The sequence below is a fragment of the Rhinolophus hipposideros genome (genome assembly GCF_964194185.1).
Source record: "Rhinolophus hipposideros genome assembly, chromosome: 7".
Lineage (NCBI taxonomy): Eukaryota > Metazoa > Chordata > Mammalia > Chiroptera > Rhinolophidae > Rhinolophus > Rhinolophus hipposideros.
The window spans coordinates 78478415-78498312 of record NC_138053.1 but is presented as its reverse complement, the minus strand read 5'-3'; the positions used below and the strand labels follow the sequence as shown (position 1 = coordinate 78498312).

General features: G+C 47.0%; 2 protein-coding genes across 2 annotated transcripts in view; one reads left to right on the top strand and one right to left on the bottom strand.

The window, feature by feature from the left end:
* Positions 1-6989: 6989 nt before the first annotated feature.
* Positions 6990-10068, top strand: RXFP3 (relaxin family peptide receptor 3). The gene has a single exon (XM_081052872.1). It carries the CDS (start codon positions 7638-7640, stop codon positions 9039-9041), a length of 1404 nt encoding a protein of 467 aa, XP_080908998.1. The 5' UTR covers positions 6990-7637; the 3' UTR covers positions 9042-10068.
* Positions 10069-13358: 3290 nt separating this feature from the next.
* Positions 13359-19898, bottom strand: part of SLC45A2 (solute carrier family 45 member 2) — a 32199-nt gene continuing 25659 nt past the window's right edge. The window contains exons 7-8 of the mRNA XM_081053826.1: positions 15965-16179; positions 13359-13605 (exon numbers count right to left, since the gene is read on the bottom strand). Of these exons, the coding sequence (XP_080909952.1) occupies positions 13381-13605; positions 15965-16179 (440 nt within the window). The 3' untranslated portion in view covers positions 13359-13380. The remainder of the gene's footprint in view (positions 13606-15964; positions 16180-19898) is intronic.

Genomic DNA, 19898 nt, shown 5'->3' with positions numbered 1-19898 from the left:
AAGATGCAAAAAAAACCCCAAATCAAACTTCTAGGAATTAAAAAAAAAACAACAATGTGTCAGACGTAAACTACACGACGTGATATTACTAGCTGATTAGGCAGTGCAGAAAATTTGAAAATTTGAAAATTTGAAAAATCTGATTTTTCAAATCAGAAATTTTTCAAATTTGATGAAGACCATAAACTGTTATATCCAAGAAGTTTAATAAATCCCAGACACAAAAACGCTTCATGCAAGATGCTACCTCGATTCACTGAGCCTACAGAACGCTTTGCATGATTCTTTTGTTTAATGCTCACAAAGAGATGTGTGTGGCAGAATTTGGTATGGGATATGCTTCTTTGACACCTGGTAAAGAGGTGGAGAGGGGGCACCAAGATCATCTCTTAACCCACCTCCAACTAGGGCGACTATTGATTTTTAAGAAACAGACCTAAAAGCTGTACAAGAAAAGTCAATCTAAGTTAGGTTGCAATGATGGAAGTGGGAGGAGTCTAGGGGCTGATACTCAAACATTCCTCATTGACTTTGTAATTGTTTGACCTATGTGTAAATGCTACCATGGCTTCTCTGATCGTGAGTAAGTGAGCAAGGAAAAGAATGAAAACGTCAGCTTCATGCTGAATATGAAGCAACTAGGAGAATTTATGAAAGGATGCCCCCATTTTGTTCCTGATTGTCACAAGCAAGCCTAGAAGTTAATAGCGAGTCAATGTAATCTGTGCCATTCTTAAAAGCAAACAAACAAACAAACAAAAAACAAACAAAAAAACCCCCCAGGTTTTTAGCCTTGGCCACACATGAGAATAACCTGGGGAAATAACATTTGAATCTCACTCCAGACCTATTCAATCAGAATTCCTAGGGAAAGGCACCCAGGGATTGGAATGTTTTTAAGCTCCTCAAGAGATTCTAAGACAACGAAAGAAGGTTATTCTGCCACAGAAATTTTGCTCTGTTTCATTTTTTTCTCAGACAGGCATTCATAACCTTAGAAGGGAAAAGGAGTCAATCCCCATACCTTCATTCCCTCCCTCCTGTCCCGTCGTCCGTGTTATCGGTACTTCCTTCCGTTAAGGAGAAGCACAGCTAACAGATTTTGCTTTAATGCATTTCAGAGTAAAAATTGGAGGAAAGCTACTTCTTTGTTTTAGAATAGTCATTCTCAAACTTTAGTTCATCAAAATCACCTGGAGGGCTTGCTCCCCGCTGGATTGCTAGGCCTGCCCCCAGAGTGCCTGACTGAGTAGGTATTGGGCCTGAGAACTTGCACATCTAACAATTCCCATGTGACGCTGCAGCTGGCTGGGACCAATTTTGAGAACCACTATTTTAGAGGGCATGAGGTGATTAGGTTGAGTTTTTTTTTTCCTCAACAGTGAAAGAAACAGAGTTTCAATAATTAATAAAGTGCTCAACCCCAGAAGATTGTGAACTTTAGGAAATGGGATAGGAGGAAGGTTGGAGATTTCAGAAAGGGTTCAGAGCCTGCCTGAATGCAGCCTCCCAGAGCCAAGATGACTATATGGGTGTCTTGTGACGTCAGGACCATAACATTAGGACACTCAACAGAAGACTCCAGAATGTAGCATGAAAAATGAAGCTGGCAGTGGAACGGTCCAATTTGTTAAGCCACTCAGCCCTGGACAAGCAGCGCGAGCAGCAGTGTGGCACCACGACGAAAGGGTCAGGGCCCTCCCTCTCTGCTGCAGACGGATGGCACGGGCCTAGGGTGCAGCCCCAGTGAAGGGCAGAAAGTCACCAACCTTGACTGATTTCTCTCCAACTTAGTCAAGGGAGCCTTAAGCCAGGTTTAATTTGATTTAGAAAAATAATTCAACGGGACATTTTTTTTTGCTCTCAGAATGTTGTAAAATAATCCAGACTTTGTTTTAATATCTTCTGATGAATCAAGTTTCCATTAACTCTTTAATTGCCAAGCTGTGTGGAACATAGGGAGGAAGACTGGAGAAGCATTTGAGATGGATTACTGCAGGGCATCCAACTGGGACTTGCTTCTTATTGTTGAATGCATGTTAGTGGTCAGTAAAGAAATGGAACTAATGACTCATGCATGGATTCAAGCTGCATATAATTTTCCAGGCACGGTGTCAGGAACTGAGGATACAAAGATGGATTAAATATGGAATCTAGTTCTCAGAGGTATTCAGTTTAGAGAAGGGCTAGTTGTTTATTATTTTCTGTCTGAGACAGTAATAAGCACGATAATAAATGTTCATACAAAGTCCTACAGGAGCACAGAAAGAGTGACTAATTCTGTCTAGAAAATATTAGGAAAAAGAAAATCTTTCAAAAAGGAAATAATGTGTGGGTTGAACCTTGAAGAATAAGTAGTAGTTCAGCAGTCAGGCAATAGGGATAGAAAAGAAATGTCCGTTTAGGTAAATAGGACACAGTGGACAAAGAGGTGAGGAAGACTGTTTATCAAAATGTGGGGGGGTGACTAGTAGGGCAGTGTCAGTGCAGTTCAGTGTTAGGGTGTTGTAGTTGGTGGAAAGAAGTTGACCAGTGATGCAGTAGAAGGTGGGACCATATTGAGAAGACCCCATATTCATATTTGACTGGTATGAGCAAGTATAACAGTAGAGAATTTTTTAAAAAAGTTTATATATCTCCATACCTACTGGTTAACTCTACCCCAAGCGCCCTGAGTAGCCTTGGGGGTAGCCTTTAACATTCTGGTCCTCTCTTGAGACTCTTTCCATTATTTCTCTATGATCCAGCAACTAAAAGATTAATCCCTGACAAAGCAGGGGCCCTGCACGTATTTCTGTTCTTATGTTTAATATTCTCAATAATTTAGAATTAACTTATTTGTCTTTCTCTAGTATATTGAGTTCACAGCTTAGATCATTGATGTTTAACCTTTTTTCTTTTAAAAAATACGCACTTATGGCTATAAATTTCCCTCTAAGCACTGTATTAATTGTATCCCACAAAATCTGATCTGTCATATTTTTATTATGGTTTACTTTAAACTATTTTACAACTTTTTAAAATAATAAGTTATTTTATAATTTATTTTATAACGTTTTATAAATGTTAGTTCTTCTTTAATCATGGGTTGTTTAAAATGTGTTGCTGAATTTTGAAACATTTATGAACTTCTAGTTATCAATTTTTTATTGATTTCTAGTTGAATCCCACTCTGCTCAAAATACATGTTCTATATTATTTCAATCCTTTGAAATTTGTTGAAACTTGATTTTGGGCCAGCGTGTGGACTCTTTTTGTGAATGTTCTATGTATACTCAAAGAAAGCGTGCATTTTCTGATTGTTGAGAATAGAGTGTAGAACTTACCCTTAGCATGTGCCTCTTCTCAGGTTTTGACTGAAAGCCTGGACTATTTCCTGTTCCCCTCCACTTTACTAGGCTTGAACTTCAATCTCTGTTTCCCTAGCACTATGTAGCTTTGGAAATATCTGCTTAGCTGAGCAGCCCTTCAACTCCTGTTTTCTGCTGGATATCATGACAACCTGCCATCTTGCTCTGGTAGTCAGCCTTTAATATGGTGCCAACGATCCCTGTCTCCTAGTAGACATACTCTTGTATAACTCCCCTCTCCTTTAGTGTAGACTTTACTTACTGACTCACCTCTAAAGAATAAAACATGGCAGAAGTGGTGAGAGTGTCATTTTTTATATTACATTATGAAAACTATAGCTCTCATGCTTAGTTTTCTCTCCCTCCCTCCTCCCTTCCTCTCTCCCTCCCTCTTTCCCTCTTTCTGTCTCCCTCTTCTTCTCTTCTCTTTTCTCCTCTCCTCTCCTCTCTTTTCCTCTCCTCTCCTCTCCCCCTCCTGCCATATTGTGAAACAGCCCTGTGGAGAATTCCACATGGTGAAAGATCAAGGTCTGCCAACAACCATGTGAGGGAACCTCAGGGCAGCTTCCTCACACTACCACTAAAGCCTTCACATAAGACCTCAGCCTCAGCTGATAGGTTGACTGCAACCTCATGAGAGACCTGGAGCCAATGACATCACACCACACTTGGATCTTGACCTACAGAAACTGTGAGACAATAAATGCTTGTGGCTTCAAGCCATAAGTTTTAGCATAAATTGTTATTTGGCCAGAGATAACTAACACAGAGAGAAATGGAGAAATAGATGAATTCAGGGATTTTTTGGTTTCGGTTTAGCTTGAACACTGAGTGAACAGCAATGCCATTTACTAAGCTTGAGAAATTTGAAGGAAAATCAGCAGCCATGTACAACTGTCAAATAGCAGTTAGATATTCCACTCTGGAGTTCTGAGGATAAAGGGCTGGAAATGAGATTTGGGATAATAATAGTATATCAGCCTCACTGGTATGAGTATTAGGTGAAGTAACGCAGATAAAACTCTTTGCACAGTGCACACAATGGTTACCTGTAATAGGTAGAATTGTGTCCTCCAAAAAGATACGTTCAAGTTCTGGACTCTGGTACCTGTGAGAGTGACCTTGTTTGGAAAGAGGGTCTTTTTAGGTGTTATTAGTTAAGAGGAAGTCACACTGGATTAAAGTAGACCCTAATTCAATGACTGGTGCACTTGTCAGGAGATAAAACAGACACAGGGATAATATCCAGAAAGGAGAATGTCATCTGAAGACAAAGACAGAGATGGGAGTGACGCAGCTACAAACTAAGGATTTAACTTAGAATCATCAGAAGCTATGAGAGACCTTTGGATGCTTCTTCCTCAGAGCCTTCAGAAGGAACCAACTCTGTCAACACCTTGATTTCTGACTTGAAGCCTCTGGAATGTTTGAAAGAATAAATTTCTATTGTTTTAAATTATCCAGTTTGTGGTAACTTGTCACAGCAACCCTGGGAAAATAATACCATGTCCAAATAAGTGTGTAATATGAATGGTTATCATTGTTTCTATTATTCATATTTTGTCATTGTTGTTGTTTTTATGTCTCCTAACACCTAGCATTTTGCTTTGCGCATAGTAGGAACTCCGTTTATAATCATGGTAGAGTAAAAGACCTGTGATGTCTGCATTCTGCAGCACTCTCTAGGAGCCATGCTTGGGAACAGCATCTCCTGAGGGCTCAGTCTGAGTGGTGCTGGCTAGTACTGAAGACCTGGCATACCTCAGGAGCAAATGCTCCTAGTCCAACAATGAAGAAAATATCACCTGTTGGGCTTAAGTGTGATTTTAGGGAAACTCAGCAAGACCCCTTCTCTTCCCTTGCTTCCAATCCCAGCATGTGATAAATCATCACTGGATATTAATTCTTCTTTGGCACTTAAATATTTTTACACAGAGAGTTAGAAAAGGAATAAAAATTCAGATGTTCCCAAACTTGGGATAAAATTAGTGTCACCTGGAAGAATATGTTTAAAACCCGCATTCTCTGCCCCCTTTCTAACTCCACTGAGAATCAGAATCTCTGGGGCTGATGTGGGGCGGGAGGAGGCTGCAAGCGCCCCAGCTCACTCTGATGTCAGCTGCTCAGCACCTATTCTCAGAATATTTGAAAACCACAATTCCTTCCATGTACAGATGAGAAAACTGAGGTGAAAGGCTTTCAGGGTATGCCCTAGACTTCCTTGTTTTTCAACAGAACTTGAAATAATTTTTAAAAAGAGAGAGACATTTGATGGAGGAAGAACTAGTAAAAAAAAATGAAGTGAGAAGAGAGCTTAAAGGTGAGGCTACTACAGCAGGGATAAGCGGTGTCCACAGAAGCAGCCAAAAGCAGACCTCAGCTTCTTTTCTCTAGGTTACAGCTGTTGAAAGGTGGTTTGGTTTGGTTTGGTTTTTACCAAAGCTCTGGCACCCCCTAGCGGGTAAGATGAGCAGTCCAGAATCTATAGAAAAGCGTGTTCTCTATGCAACTGTGTTCTCTTGCTTTAAAATCAAAGATTGCTTTGGTTTCCCTTCATGTTTTGGGTAACATTGCTTCTTTTTTACTAAGCTTTTTTTCTATCCTCTCTGCTTTAAAGTTATACCCTTTTTATCTCTGTCAGTAAAGTCACAAGCCCTGCAGGACTAAAGACAATTATGCTTAAGATACTTTTGTTTCAGTTTAGTTCCACACAGTGAAGAAAGCATTTCAAATTTCGGAAGTCGATCCAAAAAAGTGTAAATTACACTAGAGCCGTTGACCTGGCGCTTAAGTAAATCTCTATTTTAGAATTAAAATGGTTTACGCTAGTTCCCTTCGCCCAAAGAAACTTAGAATGATTCCTTAGGATTTACTTCTAAGTAAATTCTAACACCTGGTAAAGAGATTTGATCATGATAGTAGTGGGAATAGGGAGCTGGTGGTCCAAAACAGCCCTGTGGAATCTTCTATTCCAATTGCATCGAGGTAAAGAGAGTGAGGGTGCATGTGAGTGAACCATTTATTGAAGAGTGTTGGGCTGAGACGGGTGGAATCTAATGTCTGTGAAATCAGCTCACCGATCATATGCTCTGCTTAGCTCCAGTTCTCAGAATATACCAAAGCAGAGCGCAACACTTGAACCCAGAGTTCTACTATGTGAAAATCTTTTGAAAATCTTGACAATCACAGACACCAATTGAAGTAGTGAGCTAATTAAAGAAGGGGAAGCTTGCATTTGTATATTCAATAAGAGCCCATCATTTGATTTAGTGTCTGGGCATGAAAAAAAGGCCACTATCATTGCTTTTAAAACAAAAAATGGACAGGAGATCATGCATTTTTAGAACCACACTTAATCAAATGGGATAATTTCAAAGATAAAGTGGAAATGAGGGAGAAAAACATCCAATAGTCCACGTTTATGAACCTAAAAAAGGGACCACAAATCAAAGCAGACTTTCTCCAGCAACATGGGAAAATGAAGGGTGACGACCATTTCCTTCTGGAACTGGAAGGACGCAGAGGGGAGTTGGCCAGTGGGCGCTGCGTGCTGCCCACCTTTCCCTCCTCCCGGCCCCGGGCGCGGCGAAGTTCAGCACCTCGGAAAGCGCCCCCTCTCGCTCCCAAGGGTCACGCATGCTCCTCGGGAGCCCGCACGCAGGCTGGGCTTGGCGGGTGGGGACAGGACTCCGGTGAGTGCCGCCGACAACTCCCTGGGAGTTGACAACAGCGGAGAAACAGAGACGCGAGGCAACGAGGCGACCTCGACAAACCTCTAGAGAGTCACAGCCAGGTAGACGGAACTCTCTTCTCTCTCCTTTTCTCTTCAAGGACAGAAACCTCGTCCCAGCTGCAGCAGGAGAAACCAACAAAGGTATTTGAAAGAGAAGGAGCGGGCCCTCAGGCAGTCCCGAGCGCGCGGGTGGCTTGTGTGGTAGTGCCCCGGTGACCGCAGGCAGTGCAGGGAGGAACGTCTGCCTCGCACAGTAGGGACGCGGAGACTCCCACCTCGGCCCGCAAACCCTCGGTCGCCGACCGCTTGCCTTAGGAGCTGCGTTCCTCTGCTCTCTAACTCCCCTCCCGAGCGGACTGCGAGCGCAGCTCCTGCGCCCAGGCCCGCCCTCCCCGCGCCCGGGATGCGCACGGCACCCGGTTCCTAGGCGCTGTCTTCGGCTGCTGCTTTGAAAGCTCCCATCCACGCCCTGCGCCCTCGCCTGGGAAGCACCCCCGGCGAGCGGGGCTCTCTCAGGTCTTGTCCCCTGGAACATGCCCTAGAGGCACCTGCACATGCAGGTGGACGCTACCAGCGTCACCATGAGCGGGGCGGCTGGTGAGGACGAGCCCGCAGAAGTCTTCAGTCTGCTCCCGGACCTCCTGCAGGCGGCCAACAGGAGCGACAACGCTTCGCTGCCGCTCCCGGACTGGTGGCGGGCGCTGGGGCTGGAGCTGCCGGACGGCGCGGCGCCTGGGCATGGCCCGGGCAGCGGCAGGGCAGGGGGTGCGGACAGCGAGGCCCGGGTGCGCATCCTCATCAGCGTGGTGTACTGGGTGGTTTGCGCCCTGGGGCTGGCGGGCAACCTGCTGGTGCTCTATCTGATGAAGAGCAAGCAGGGCTGGCGCAAGTCCTCCATCAACCTCTTTGTCACCAACTTGGCGCTGACGGACTTTCAGTTCGTGCTCACCTTACCCTTCTGGGCGGTGGAGAACGCTCTCGACTTCAAATGGCCCTTCGGCAAGGCCATGTGTAAGATCGTATCCGTCGTGACGTCCATGAACATGTACGCCAGCGTCTTCTTCCTCACCTCCATGAGCGTGGCGCGCTACCACTCGGTGGCCTCAGCGCTTAAGAGCCGCTGGACCCGCGGTCACGACCGGAGCGCCTGCTGCGGCCAGAGGCTGGGGCACCGCTGCTCCTTCTCCGCCAAGGCGCTGTGCGTGCTGATCTGGGCCTTGGCGGCGCTGGCCTCGCTGCCCAACGCCGTCTTCTCCACCACTGTCAAGGTGATGGGCGAGGAGCTGTGCCTGGTGCGCTTCCCCGACCAGCTGCTGGGCGGCGACAGGCAGTTCTGGCTGGGCCTCTACAACCTGCAGAAGGTGCTGCTAGGCTTCGTGCTGCCGCTGGGCATCATCAGCCTGTGCTATCTGCTCTTAGTGCGCTTCATCTCCGACCGCCGCGTGGCGGGGACCCAAGGAGGGGCCTCGGCAACCGGGGGAGGCCTGGCTGGAGCCAGCGCCCGGAGACGGTCCAAAGTCACCAAGTCGGTGACCATCGTGGTCCTGTCCTTCTTCCTGTGCTGGCTGCCCAACCAGGCACTCACCACCTGGAGCGTCCTCATCAAGTTCAACGCGGTCCCGTTCAGCCAGGAGTATTTCCTGTGCCAGGTGTACGTGTTCCCGCTGAGCGTGTGCCTGGCTCACTCCAATAGCTGCCTCAACCCCATCCTCTACTGCCTCGTGCGCCGCGAGTTCCGCAAGGCGCTCAAGAGCTTGCTGTGGCGCATCGCGTCGCCGTCGCTCACCAGCATGCGCCCCTTCACCGCCACCACCAAGCCGGAGCCGGAGGACCAGGGGCTGCGGGCCCTGGCGCCTCTCCACCCCGTCGCCGAGCCGGCCCTGATCTACTACCCGCCTGGGGTGGTGGTGTACAGTGGGGGCCGCTACGACCCGCTGCCCAGCAGCTCCACCTGCTGAGGCGGTCACCACAGAGCGCCCCCCGCCCCCTCCAGCGCGGAAAGAGAAGAGCCCATTAGGGGATGCTGGGGCCACTAAACCCAAAGGTAGGTGGGATGGAGACGAGGAGAAGCGCAGAGGGGAGGCTGTGAAAAGGCCGGGGGACCTTCTTCGAGAGGGGAGGCTTGGAAGCCAGGAGAGAGGAAGCTGGCGAAGGAGCCAGAGTTCAGCCTCATAGCGCCAGGCCGCCTCCGTCCCTCTTCCCTCCAACACACCTTTTCCTCTCTTTATGGTGTCAGCTCTGGGCAGTATGGGGGTGTCCAGAAGAGAAGGCATGAGAAATTTGGGCGCAAGGAACTGGGGGCTCAGACAAATGGAGCTGAGACAATTGAGCGCATTTCTTCCTGCGACTTTGTGGAGCCCTTGAAAGGAGGTGCAGGCAGCCAGGGGAGCCGCCCACAAAACCTTTCATTCGCGCCCTGGTTTGCGAGGCTGCGCTGACCGCCTAGAATCTGGGAGCAAGGAACTTTTTCCGAGATGGGAGAAAGGAGTGACAATCTCAGCTTCCAGGAGAATGCACGAGAGAGAGGCACCTCCTATAGAGCCATTGTGACGTTTATCGTCCAGGACAAGGCAGTGGGCACACGGGGCACCGACCCTGCCTCTGCACGACCCCCACGATTAAATGTCATCGGGCAAAACACTTGTCTACCACGAGCAAGAGCGATTCGCTGGGGGGTGGTTCTGCGCGGGCGGGAGCAGACGCAGTGTGATTAGAGGGGCTGCACAGAGAGACTGCCTCAGGCTACTGACCCTAAAGGAAAACGGGGTCTCACCGCTCACTTGGTAACCGAGCAGGAAGTGAGCGCACGGCGAGCTGGAAGCTTGGGCGCCCCCTGCTCCTGAGACCAGTGTGGGTGCGGGAGAGGGTGCGGGCTCAGGTCTGGTCACTGCAGACGTGACTATGCCCAGGAGCAACGTGCAAAGGTGGGAGTGGGGACTATGAATATTTGAATGTGTGTGTATGAAAGAGAATGTTCCAGCTCCCTGGCTTACCTTCCTCATCCCAGTTGCTCATCCAATGTTCCATTTGAAAAGAGCTTCACTTGTAATAAAGACCATGCCCTGGGTTTGCCAGAGATGACTACTTTTGACTTTGGGGGGTGGGGGGGTCCAGGTAAGATGGCCCTCGGCTACAGGTCACCCTCCCAGCTCGCCCAATCGTTCATCTCAAAATCTTCAAACACCAGAACAGTCCTTGGAGAAATGATCAGGAGATAAACATTGAACTCAGGAAATGGTTTCATTTCTAACCCTTCCAGAAGCCAAGGACAGGTAGGCAAAGCAAGAACGGCGGCTTGGTGCCGCTTCTTTGGAATGCTGAGTGCTCAGTCACATGGGGTCCTCTGAGCATTTGTCCTTCACCATCCCTTGCTATGGGGTGCGGAGCAGCCGTGCTCCCAGACTGCTCCTCTGCGTCAGTCATGACCTTGCTTCTCTCAGGTGGGTGGATGTGAGGGCAGGAGGGAGGGAGGAAGACCAGGAAGGAGGAGTTCTTTGGTATGTGTCCCTCCCAAAAGCATGGGGTGACTTCATCTGGGACTGAATATACCAGAATGCAGCGGGATCTGACTGGGGGGCAGAAAATGAGAAGGCCCGTGTGAAAAGAAGAGCAAGGCTTGGAGCTTGGTAAGTGAAACAGAAGCCCACTGAGGTTTGAGGAGACAGCCCAGCTCAGTCTTTAAAGAATCAGGGATCTAGAGAAAAATGGGGTAGCCTGCAGGAGCCTGGCGTGCCTGGTGCGGGACAGGGAAGCTGCATGCTCTGCAGGGGGCAGTGTGAACAGTGGCAGGAAGGAGTGCTCATTTGGGGGTGAGTCCCTGCCTCACCCCCATGTACACACACGTACCAGAAGTGGCCAGATCACAGGGGCGCTCCAGACGTCCTTACCCCACTCTGCTCCAGTCACAGGTAGGATAGCCCAACTGCAGCAGAGAGCGGGCTCTTAACAAAAGGGGGTCAATCAAGAGAACTGCAGCAGCAACCTGGTGGCCCACGCAGGAGAATGCGAGTGAGATAACAGAGATATAGGTTGAGGCCCCTGGAGAAACTGAGGAGGGAGAGGGTACAGCAGCGAGTAGAGGAGCTCTCTGGTTAAGGCTGGCACTTGTCAGGACTGCCCTTAGACCCAGGCAGCCAGGTCCCCTGCGCTGGGTTGGATTATTTAAAGGACTGCTCTAATCTCCCTCCCAACAGCAGCCCTGCACACATGGCAAGGAATCCCACCCCCATTCTAGATTATGCTCCAGTACCTGGGACCTCAGAATTCCCCATCAAAATGGCCTTGCATCTACCTACACGACCTTCCCGGGTCCTTTCCCAGTCCATCCTCCAGAGGGTGGACCACACTGCGGAGTCTCTATGTGCGTAAGGGTGAGCGGTGGCTGAGGGTGGCTGTTTGCAGGTGTGGGAGAGAGCAGATGGGTTGGGGAAGTGATGGATGTGCCGATGCCCACGTGCACACAAGCTCTCGTAGACAAGGTGCTGTGGAGCGAGGGCCGTCATTAGTGTCCCTGCTCTGGGTCCTGCAAATGCTAGAGTGGGCCTGCATCCCTTATACACCAGCAGGGGTGTGACAGACCTTCCAAAGACCAAGCAGAGCACGCACATCCTCTTCTCAGCACCACCACCCGGAAAGGGAAGGAGGCGGTAAAGTGGGCCCCTGGCCACACTACTGAACCCATCCGTTCTGCCACCGGAGGTAAACACAAGCAACAGCGCAAATCCCCATGTCTCTGTTCTCAAAAGCAGCTCATTTCCTTTTTCCAAATTCCCTGCAGCACCAAAAGTGTTGGTAAATAACAAATTCATCTGAGGCAATGACTACACTACCAGACCCTAAGATGAGGCAGGAAGAGGAACCACGTACATTTTGTAACCTGTGAAAACATGAGGGCCAATCATCACTGTGCACCGCTCGGGCACGTGTGTAGACAGATTCTTAGGAAGCCCTGGGGCAGACCTAGGCGTGGGGGAAGAGGACGAGAGCCTTTACAAAACAGTGACAAACCATAAATCAAATCGCTACATGATGTGGTATGTCGGCTCAACAAATACTTGTTGAATGAAAAACAAAACAGTGACAATCAAGTGCAGAGCGATTGCCAGCCTCCAGGCTAAGTGCTGTTCTTACAGGAAACAGCGGAAACCGAGTGCCTGACTTCAAAGCCCAGTTCTGCCACTTACGAGCTGTGTAGGTTCAGATGAGTTATGTAATGCTTCTCTGCCTCAGTTTCCTCATCTATGAACTGGAGATCAGTAACAGCATCCACTCCCAAGACTGCTGTGCTAACACAGGTAAAACATTTAGAAGCATGGTAAGGACTCCGCTAGGGTTTTATATTATTAACGGTCAGTCACAACTCTCCTAGGTAGGAATTATCTCCCCTTAGATGAGCAAGTGTGCCTTGGGAACATTCAGCAGTTTGCAGCAAAGCCCGGATTCAAAACCAGGCTCGGCTCTGGAGCCCATGGTCTGTCTCTTCAACCACGCAGCCTCTCACGGCTGCTGGTGACCTCAGCACGTGAGAAGTGTGGGAGGTGTATGGCTGGAGAAAACCTTCTTCGCTTGGAGAAGAGGTCATACATGAGAGATGGGAGGCTGTTTTTGAAAGGCTCTCATATGGCTTCCAGAGGATGGAACAAAGGTGCAGATTAGAGAGAAATATTTTCACTGTGTCAATGAAATGAGCTGTTTTGAAGTGGTACGTCCTCCAGCATGAGATGTTCAAGCAGACTTGTCAGGGACATCATAAATTAACATGAATTAATTACAAGCAAGTTAAATATGAATTAAGTATGAGTAAATTGATATCATAAAATAAATCAGCAATATTTTGAGTACTGGTCAATTTGATGAAAAACATGACCTCCTCCACCCCGACTATATATGGACCCCTGGTTAAGAAAACAAAAAGAAATCATAGAATGAATCCAAGAGTCATGTGCAGAACTAGTCAGCTTCTCAGGTTTCATCAAGACCTGAAATGCCCTGCGGAAAACACACCGTCTCTCCACTCCCCTGCACTGAGACACAGCAACGAAGGCGCATGCAGGTGCTGTCACCCACCAGTGAATGGAGCCATAGCCCAGTCTTGCCCAGGACACGTGATGCCTGGAAAATGGGGACGGGTGTGCAGAGGGCTGGGTGAAAGCGAGGGGCGGGCCGATGACTGCGAATGAAGTTACCACGCCGGGCATGCAATGAGCTGACCCCCGGACTGCAGAGCTAAAGACAGGATTGATTTCCTGCCACGTGCTCCTCTGTGACTGAGATTAGGGGCAAGGTCTCTTTATTGACCTAATCCACATATCTAACAAAGAGGGCCACAAAGCAGCAGCCAATCAGCGCTACCGCAGAGGCCGTGATCACCACCACGACGACGCTCCCCGCCATGTTGACCAGAAAGCCCAGGCCGCCTCCGACCAGGATCTGAGCCAGCTGCACCATGCAGGTGAGGGTGGCGCAGTCCAGGCCCTGCCCCCTTCCGCTGCCGTCCGGGTCCCCGCCTCGGGCCTGCTGCCTCTGCAAAGGAAACACAGGAACAGCATTTGGTCTACACGGAACTGTCCTCTAGGGCAGAAGTGGGCAACCGTTCTGTGTAAAGAGCCAGATAATAAATACCTCTGGCTTCGTGGGTCACAGGCTCTGGGTTGCAACTACTCAACCCTGCCTTATAGCGTGCAAGCAAGTGGCTACATTCCATACCCGAGTTGGCATTCCAATACAACTTTATGGACATTGGTACTTGAATTTCATGTAATTTTCACTTGTTACTAAAGATGATCCTTTTGCTGATTAAAAAATTAAAAATTTAAAAGCATTTTAGCTCACAGGCTGTGCAAAATAGGTGGCCTGGGAGACATAGTTTGACAACCCCTGATTCCAAGAAGGACACCAAGGGCACCAAGAAGCTCTACCCTCTTCTCAGAAGATGTCGTCCCGACCTGTCACAAAGTCTTACATTCCGGTTAATTTAATTCTGTGGGAATTAAATGGTTAATATGTACAAAATTATCTCTTCTGAAGAAGACAACAAATACAGTGTAGTAGAAACTCAGTAAATATCCCATTCCTTTCTTTCTTTAGTGTTAAAAATTCACACATTTCTAGAAGGATGTTGAATCACAGATAAATATAACAGCAACATAAAAAATATGGTTAATGTCTGGTTAGTATATTATTTGATACTTGGTCTGAATTGGTTGATAATGTTGTCATTTATTGGGTGTCTTTTGTGTGGTAGGCATTGTGCAAGGTTCTTTCATATATGTTACTTCATTTCATCCTCACCACCTCCCTAGATGCACATATTATTATTATCCCTGTGACAATAATAATAATAATACAATTTTTTGAGTCTTTGCCAGATGCTAGTTAGGCACTATGCAGGCAGATTACCTATACTATTGTTTAATTTTCCAACAACTCTATAAGGTGGGTATATTATTCCCATTTGATTGATTAGAAAACTGAGGCTCTGAGAGTTTGAATAACAGTTCCTATACTATTAAGTAAAAAAAAGTGCCTAAAAATGCTTATTATCCTTTGAATAAGAAAAGGAAAATAAGAAAATAAGTTCATATTCGCTTGATTTTCATGAAAAATATGGAAAAGATAAAGAAAACCCTAATCAGAATGGGTACATGTAAGAACCAGGAGGAGACAGGAGCGAGGGGTGGATGGGAACCACTTCTTAACGCACACTTCTCTACATCATTGTAATCGTTGAGCCATGTGGCTATATTACCTCGGTGAACTGACTTTAATATTTAATAAATCAATAAATAATATCCGAGTGTCACACAGCTGCCAAACAGGAGGCAGGGTTTGAATCCAGGTTTCTCTGAGTTCTAAGCTTATTTTTGGCCCTAGTACCATCTAACTCTCTCCTTGGAGGGATAGTTCTTTATGATGCTGTCTCTTTACCAGAAAAACCCCTGCACACACTACACATTCGTGACATTGTGACACATTAGTGGCAAACATTTTTGCCAGGGGATGGGGACAGCCACAACTCTTGTTTGGAAGGTTTAAATCCTGGGACAACTCTGCCCTTCTGTGGCTTTTGCCAGATCAAATAACGGAAAAGAAGGTCGGCACTGCGGTCACAGGTCAGCAGTGCTTTTGCAGTTTCATGCTGTGATGGATTAAACTCGAAGGTCTCTCTCTAGCTTTTACATCACTGCTCCAGTTAAGAAATGTAAGCCTATTTTCATGCGGCGAAAGGTGCACATTTTAATAAGATGTGATAATCTTAGAGCAGAAATCCCTAACCTAGTGTTCTATTAGTGCCGTTAGGGCCTTGCCCTCTAGCCTGACCTCCAAGATGCAAAACGGACAGACCTCCCTCCAGGCAGCTGGTGGGGGTGACCACCTACAACCAACTTTCTTCCTTGCACACAGGGTCTGACTTACTAACATCAGGACTTACAAGGAAAATGTCACCTAGGAAAGCCCTACCCTCAATCAATAACTCCCGGAAATCCCACCGTGCACTTCTGCAGTGGTTGGGGTGAGGGGACCCAGAAATACCACAGGTGCACCTGGACATGTGGGGCAGTTATCAGAAGCCCGGGGTTCCCCTTTGCGTGGCTCTGCGTGATTGTGGGCTGATTTCTCAGCATGATCAAGCCCCCTTTTCCTAATCTGACAATAGGGAGTAAGGGGCCCTGCCCTACTGCTCCCAGGTGCACAGGGCTTCAGAGTAAGGCTTCAGGTGGCTGAGGAGGGGTCGGTGGTCATGCCTGGACCAGCCCATGGTTACATCTGGCTCCGCCCCTTCAGTGCTCCACCCCCTTCAGTGCTCCGCCCACCTTCACTGCCCCGCCCACCTTCAGGTGAGTGCAGCTGTCACTCATCGTGCACAGGTACGCCCACACACCTGCTGCTCCTGCTCCTCGCGGTGGTACCCGGCCATGAGGTTAAAGGGCACGGTATACAGGGTGCTGGACATCACGCCAAACGAGGCACACAGCACCAGGGTGGAGTACACATTCGGGAAGAGCCCGATAAATCCCGTCCCCAGGCCAAACAGCAGATACCCCAGGAAGTAAAGCCCCTTTAATCCCACGTAGGACACCAACGCTTTCTGAAAGTCTGTGGAGAGAAGAAAGGGCGAAATTACAGCTGGCAGTGCCACACACCACTAATAATTTCAGACAATCCTTTCTTCTGAAGATTCACTTTTTGAAGGAGCCTATTTTTTGATACTGAGTCAGGAACAAAAGAACCTCCTTATCTGCGCTTGAAAACAGCTGGCTTTTGAAATCAGCTTTACATCCCTTGGCATAAAAAAGAGCTGGAAATTGCCTGGCTAGGTTGATTTTCGTTCCCACAGGGAAGGACCAGGCACTGTTGAGCAGGCAGCTGAATAGAAACAGGGTGCAAAAGAGGTTGAAGCAAAGCCCGCCTTGACTCTGGGACCCTGGGGCTGCAGACGGGAAAGAAAAACGGGGGTGGGGGCGTCATTCTGATTTTCAGGGGTCTAGCCTAACATTACCAAAATAACAACCCAGCCCTCTCTGGCCCAAGGCCCAAAGCCAGGTTGAAGGAAACTAAAACCACCAGATTTTATAGAATAATCCAAGTCATTCAGTTTCCTGGTCCCCACCTGAATGCTGTCGTGCACACTTGAGGAGGAAAAGATGGACATGAACTGCAGACACTTTCCCTGACTTGCCAACCCCTCCCAGGGGGAGGGGCTCCCACTTCCCCCATACCCCCCTCAACTCCCATCACCGGCTCCCTCATTCTCTGTGGACAACTTCCATAACTTCTCAAAATCTCAGCTTCCTCAAGTGGGACCAATTAAAGCCCTTTTGGGGGGTTACTGTCAGCACCGAATGAGATAAAAGGTCTGTGAAATCACCAGCCCAGTGCAGACATAACAGACAGCTCGTCAGTCGGGGCTATCGTCATTTCCAAAGTACAGGCTGGGCTGAAGGTGGCGGTCTCAGCTTGGGCCCACTCCCAGCAGCTACACTTGGCTTACTCACAAAGGTATTGTGGTACAGCTCAATTTTAAAACTTTTCAGTTTTTAAAAATTGAAAATTCTGTTTTACAGTATTTTCCACCACAGTGGAAAAAATCCCTAAAAAATTTGATCTTCCTTTTTCCATCAGTTGCTTTTAATCCAAACACTCCTTATCTTTCCCCTGCCCCATTCTAATGGAACTCATGAACCCAGATGATAAATGATAGATACTTAAAATGTGCCTATTCAAGGGTGAGATTTTCCATATCTACCAAATAATTAGTGGACTTACGCTGCACAGACAAGAAACCTAATCTGTTATTACATTTGAATGAGTTAGGAAACTAAACACTATTGCAGGTTATCCGATGGAAGACAGCTCTGAAAATGACAAGTGTGAGGCATTGTTTCCTCTTTAAATTCATACCATGCCTGGAGGGCTGGTGTCAAGGTTGAGAATGATAGCAGCAGAATGCTAGGTCTGCTTCCGTTTGCTTAATGATTATATTTATGCAGAAAAAGTAACCTAAGGTGTCTCAGTACCTAAAAGATACCATCAATATTCATTAGGAAAATGCTCTGGTCCAAATGTATAGCCCAGTGAAGGAGAAAGTGAAGAAGGATAAAGAGATATTTGGAAACGTAAGTAATTTCAGCACAAAGAGTGAAAGTCTGGTAAAGAACGCTTTACTCATGAAGGGAAATCAATCAATGCAAAGGCCATGTTTGCTTGCTCTGTGCTGGGTCGGATGCCCACTAGTGGTCGTACCCTTGCACTGTGCCTCTAGTTGGGATTGGAGGGAAATGAGGGATTCAAGCACCCGCTATGAATTGTAGTGTATGATGTGAACAATCGGCTATATTTCAGTACTTTATTGCTATTCTCATTGATCGAAGAATGCTTGCTGTGCAAAGGACCTTGAAAACAAATCCCTTATCACCATACCATACTCCCCATCCCAGCAGCCAGACTGCCCTGCCGAACTCCGGCTGGATGGAAATTCTGGATTTGCACCTGATGTTATGTGATGAGCCCCAAATAGAGAGTTGTTCATGTGCTCTGGAATTAAAGAAAATGATTGATTCTGCCCAGGACGGGTGGGGGTATAGGGGAGAAAGATGTGAAAAATTTCACCGAAGAGGTCATTTTTGAGCTGGGTCTTAAAACATCATTAGGAGTAGTCGAGGTGGGGAGGTAGAAAGAGCAGTTCAATTAGAAGAAGAAACCAAAAGCAGGAGCAAATACACAGAGATGAGAAGGTCTTCATAGTGAGTCCTCGTGGGTAGTTAATCTGTGTGGGAGCGGCAGAGGTCAAAATGTGAACAAGGCCAAACCCTGGAACACCAGGTTCTGGGCTCTGACTTTCTGCTATGGGTACGGGGACCCCTGGAGATCCCCGAGCAGGGCTAGCTGGGATTTCATACATAAAATTTTAGTTCTAATTCACAATGATAGGGGTCCCATAGATTTATATATGAATATAACTTCGGGAAACTATTCAAATAATAGTTTCTTTTGTACACAGCGCTTTTAAATAGAAAGGGCCTAAAAATAACATGCTTTTTAATCTTCAAATGACATGAAATTCATACAGGAACTCAAACTAGACTAATAGAATGGCATCTAGTAGAAATTCTTTGAGGGGAAAAAAAAGTTAAAATTGACGTAAAATTTAAATGTTAATTACTTGAGGAAAACTGAGTTCCTCTTAGAGTAGTAGCAAATAGTGCCCCATCTCTTGAAAGCACAAGAGGTGTATATTTATAATTTATTAGACACTTTTAGTCTAACGCTTCCTGATTCTATTTTCTGTACTTGAAATCTTCCTGGAATTTTCCTGAAATGAAATTTTTTTCATTTCACACACTCTGAGGGGAAAAAAGAATGTGCTAAGGAGAATAGTAAGCCACCACTATTTGGTTATAACATATTTTAAAAGGATGAATTTTATGGTTTTATGATTATTGGGCTCATGAATTCCTTACATGTTTATGTTAGGTCCCCCTTTCCCAGTTGTGCCGTATACGGAAGAGAGTTTCTTGATCTCAGAGCAGGTTTCTTGCTGTGCTAGGACTGGGTAAAGGGCTGAATGCCAGACAGGGGTCATAATATATGTGTGCCTCCCTACCTCACAGGAAGCACTCTTCAATGACTATATGTTGCCCCTGAGAATGACAACAGGGACTGTCCCCCATCTCTCCCTCTGGACCTGGGTCACACCTCTGCTGTCCCCAGGGCCTGCTCAAAGTCTAGAGCTCTGCATGGAGGGCCAGCTAGTCTTCCCACAATGCTGGAGGACCTCCCAAATTTCCACTTCAAATGGGGGACCCACATATATTTTATAGACCAGAGTTTTAATTCAATGTATACAGAATTTCGAGATTTCCACACACATTAGCAAGCACAAAAGGAGCCTGTGTGATGCCCTTGAGTTGGAGTACATCTGTTTGGATTTATTTAAAACCAATTGCAGAAATTCATTTGTTGACAGTGTCCTCATAGCTGAAAGTTGGCTATGTTGGGGGTTAATAGGCTTCAGACCCCATGGAAAGCAGGGACCTGAGAAGGAAAGCCATTGTCCTAACATGGAGTGCTTCTGTAACATAACACCTTGTCTGAGCTAAGGTCATTTTACATGTTAATTTGGTCACCTAGCATATTACCCATCCCTCCTATTTTGTGTCACCTACAAATCTGATATCTATGAAACTTCACCAGTGACCTCCCTCCAGTGGAACACAGACCTAATGTTAATTAGTACTATGTGCTGGGACTCCGTCCCTCATCCATCCAACACGTCACCTCCTTGTTTGGAAGATCTCCTTTTCTTTTCCAGAGAA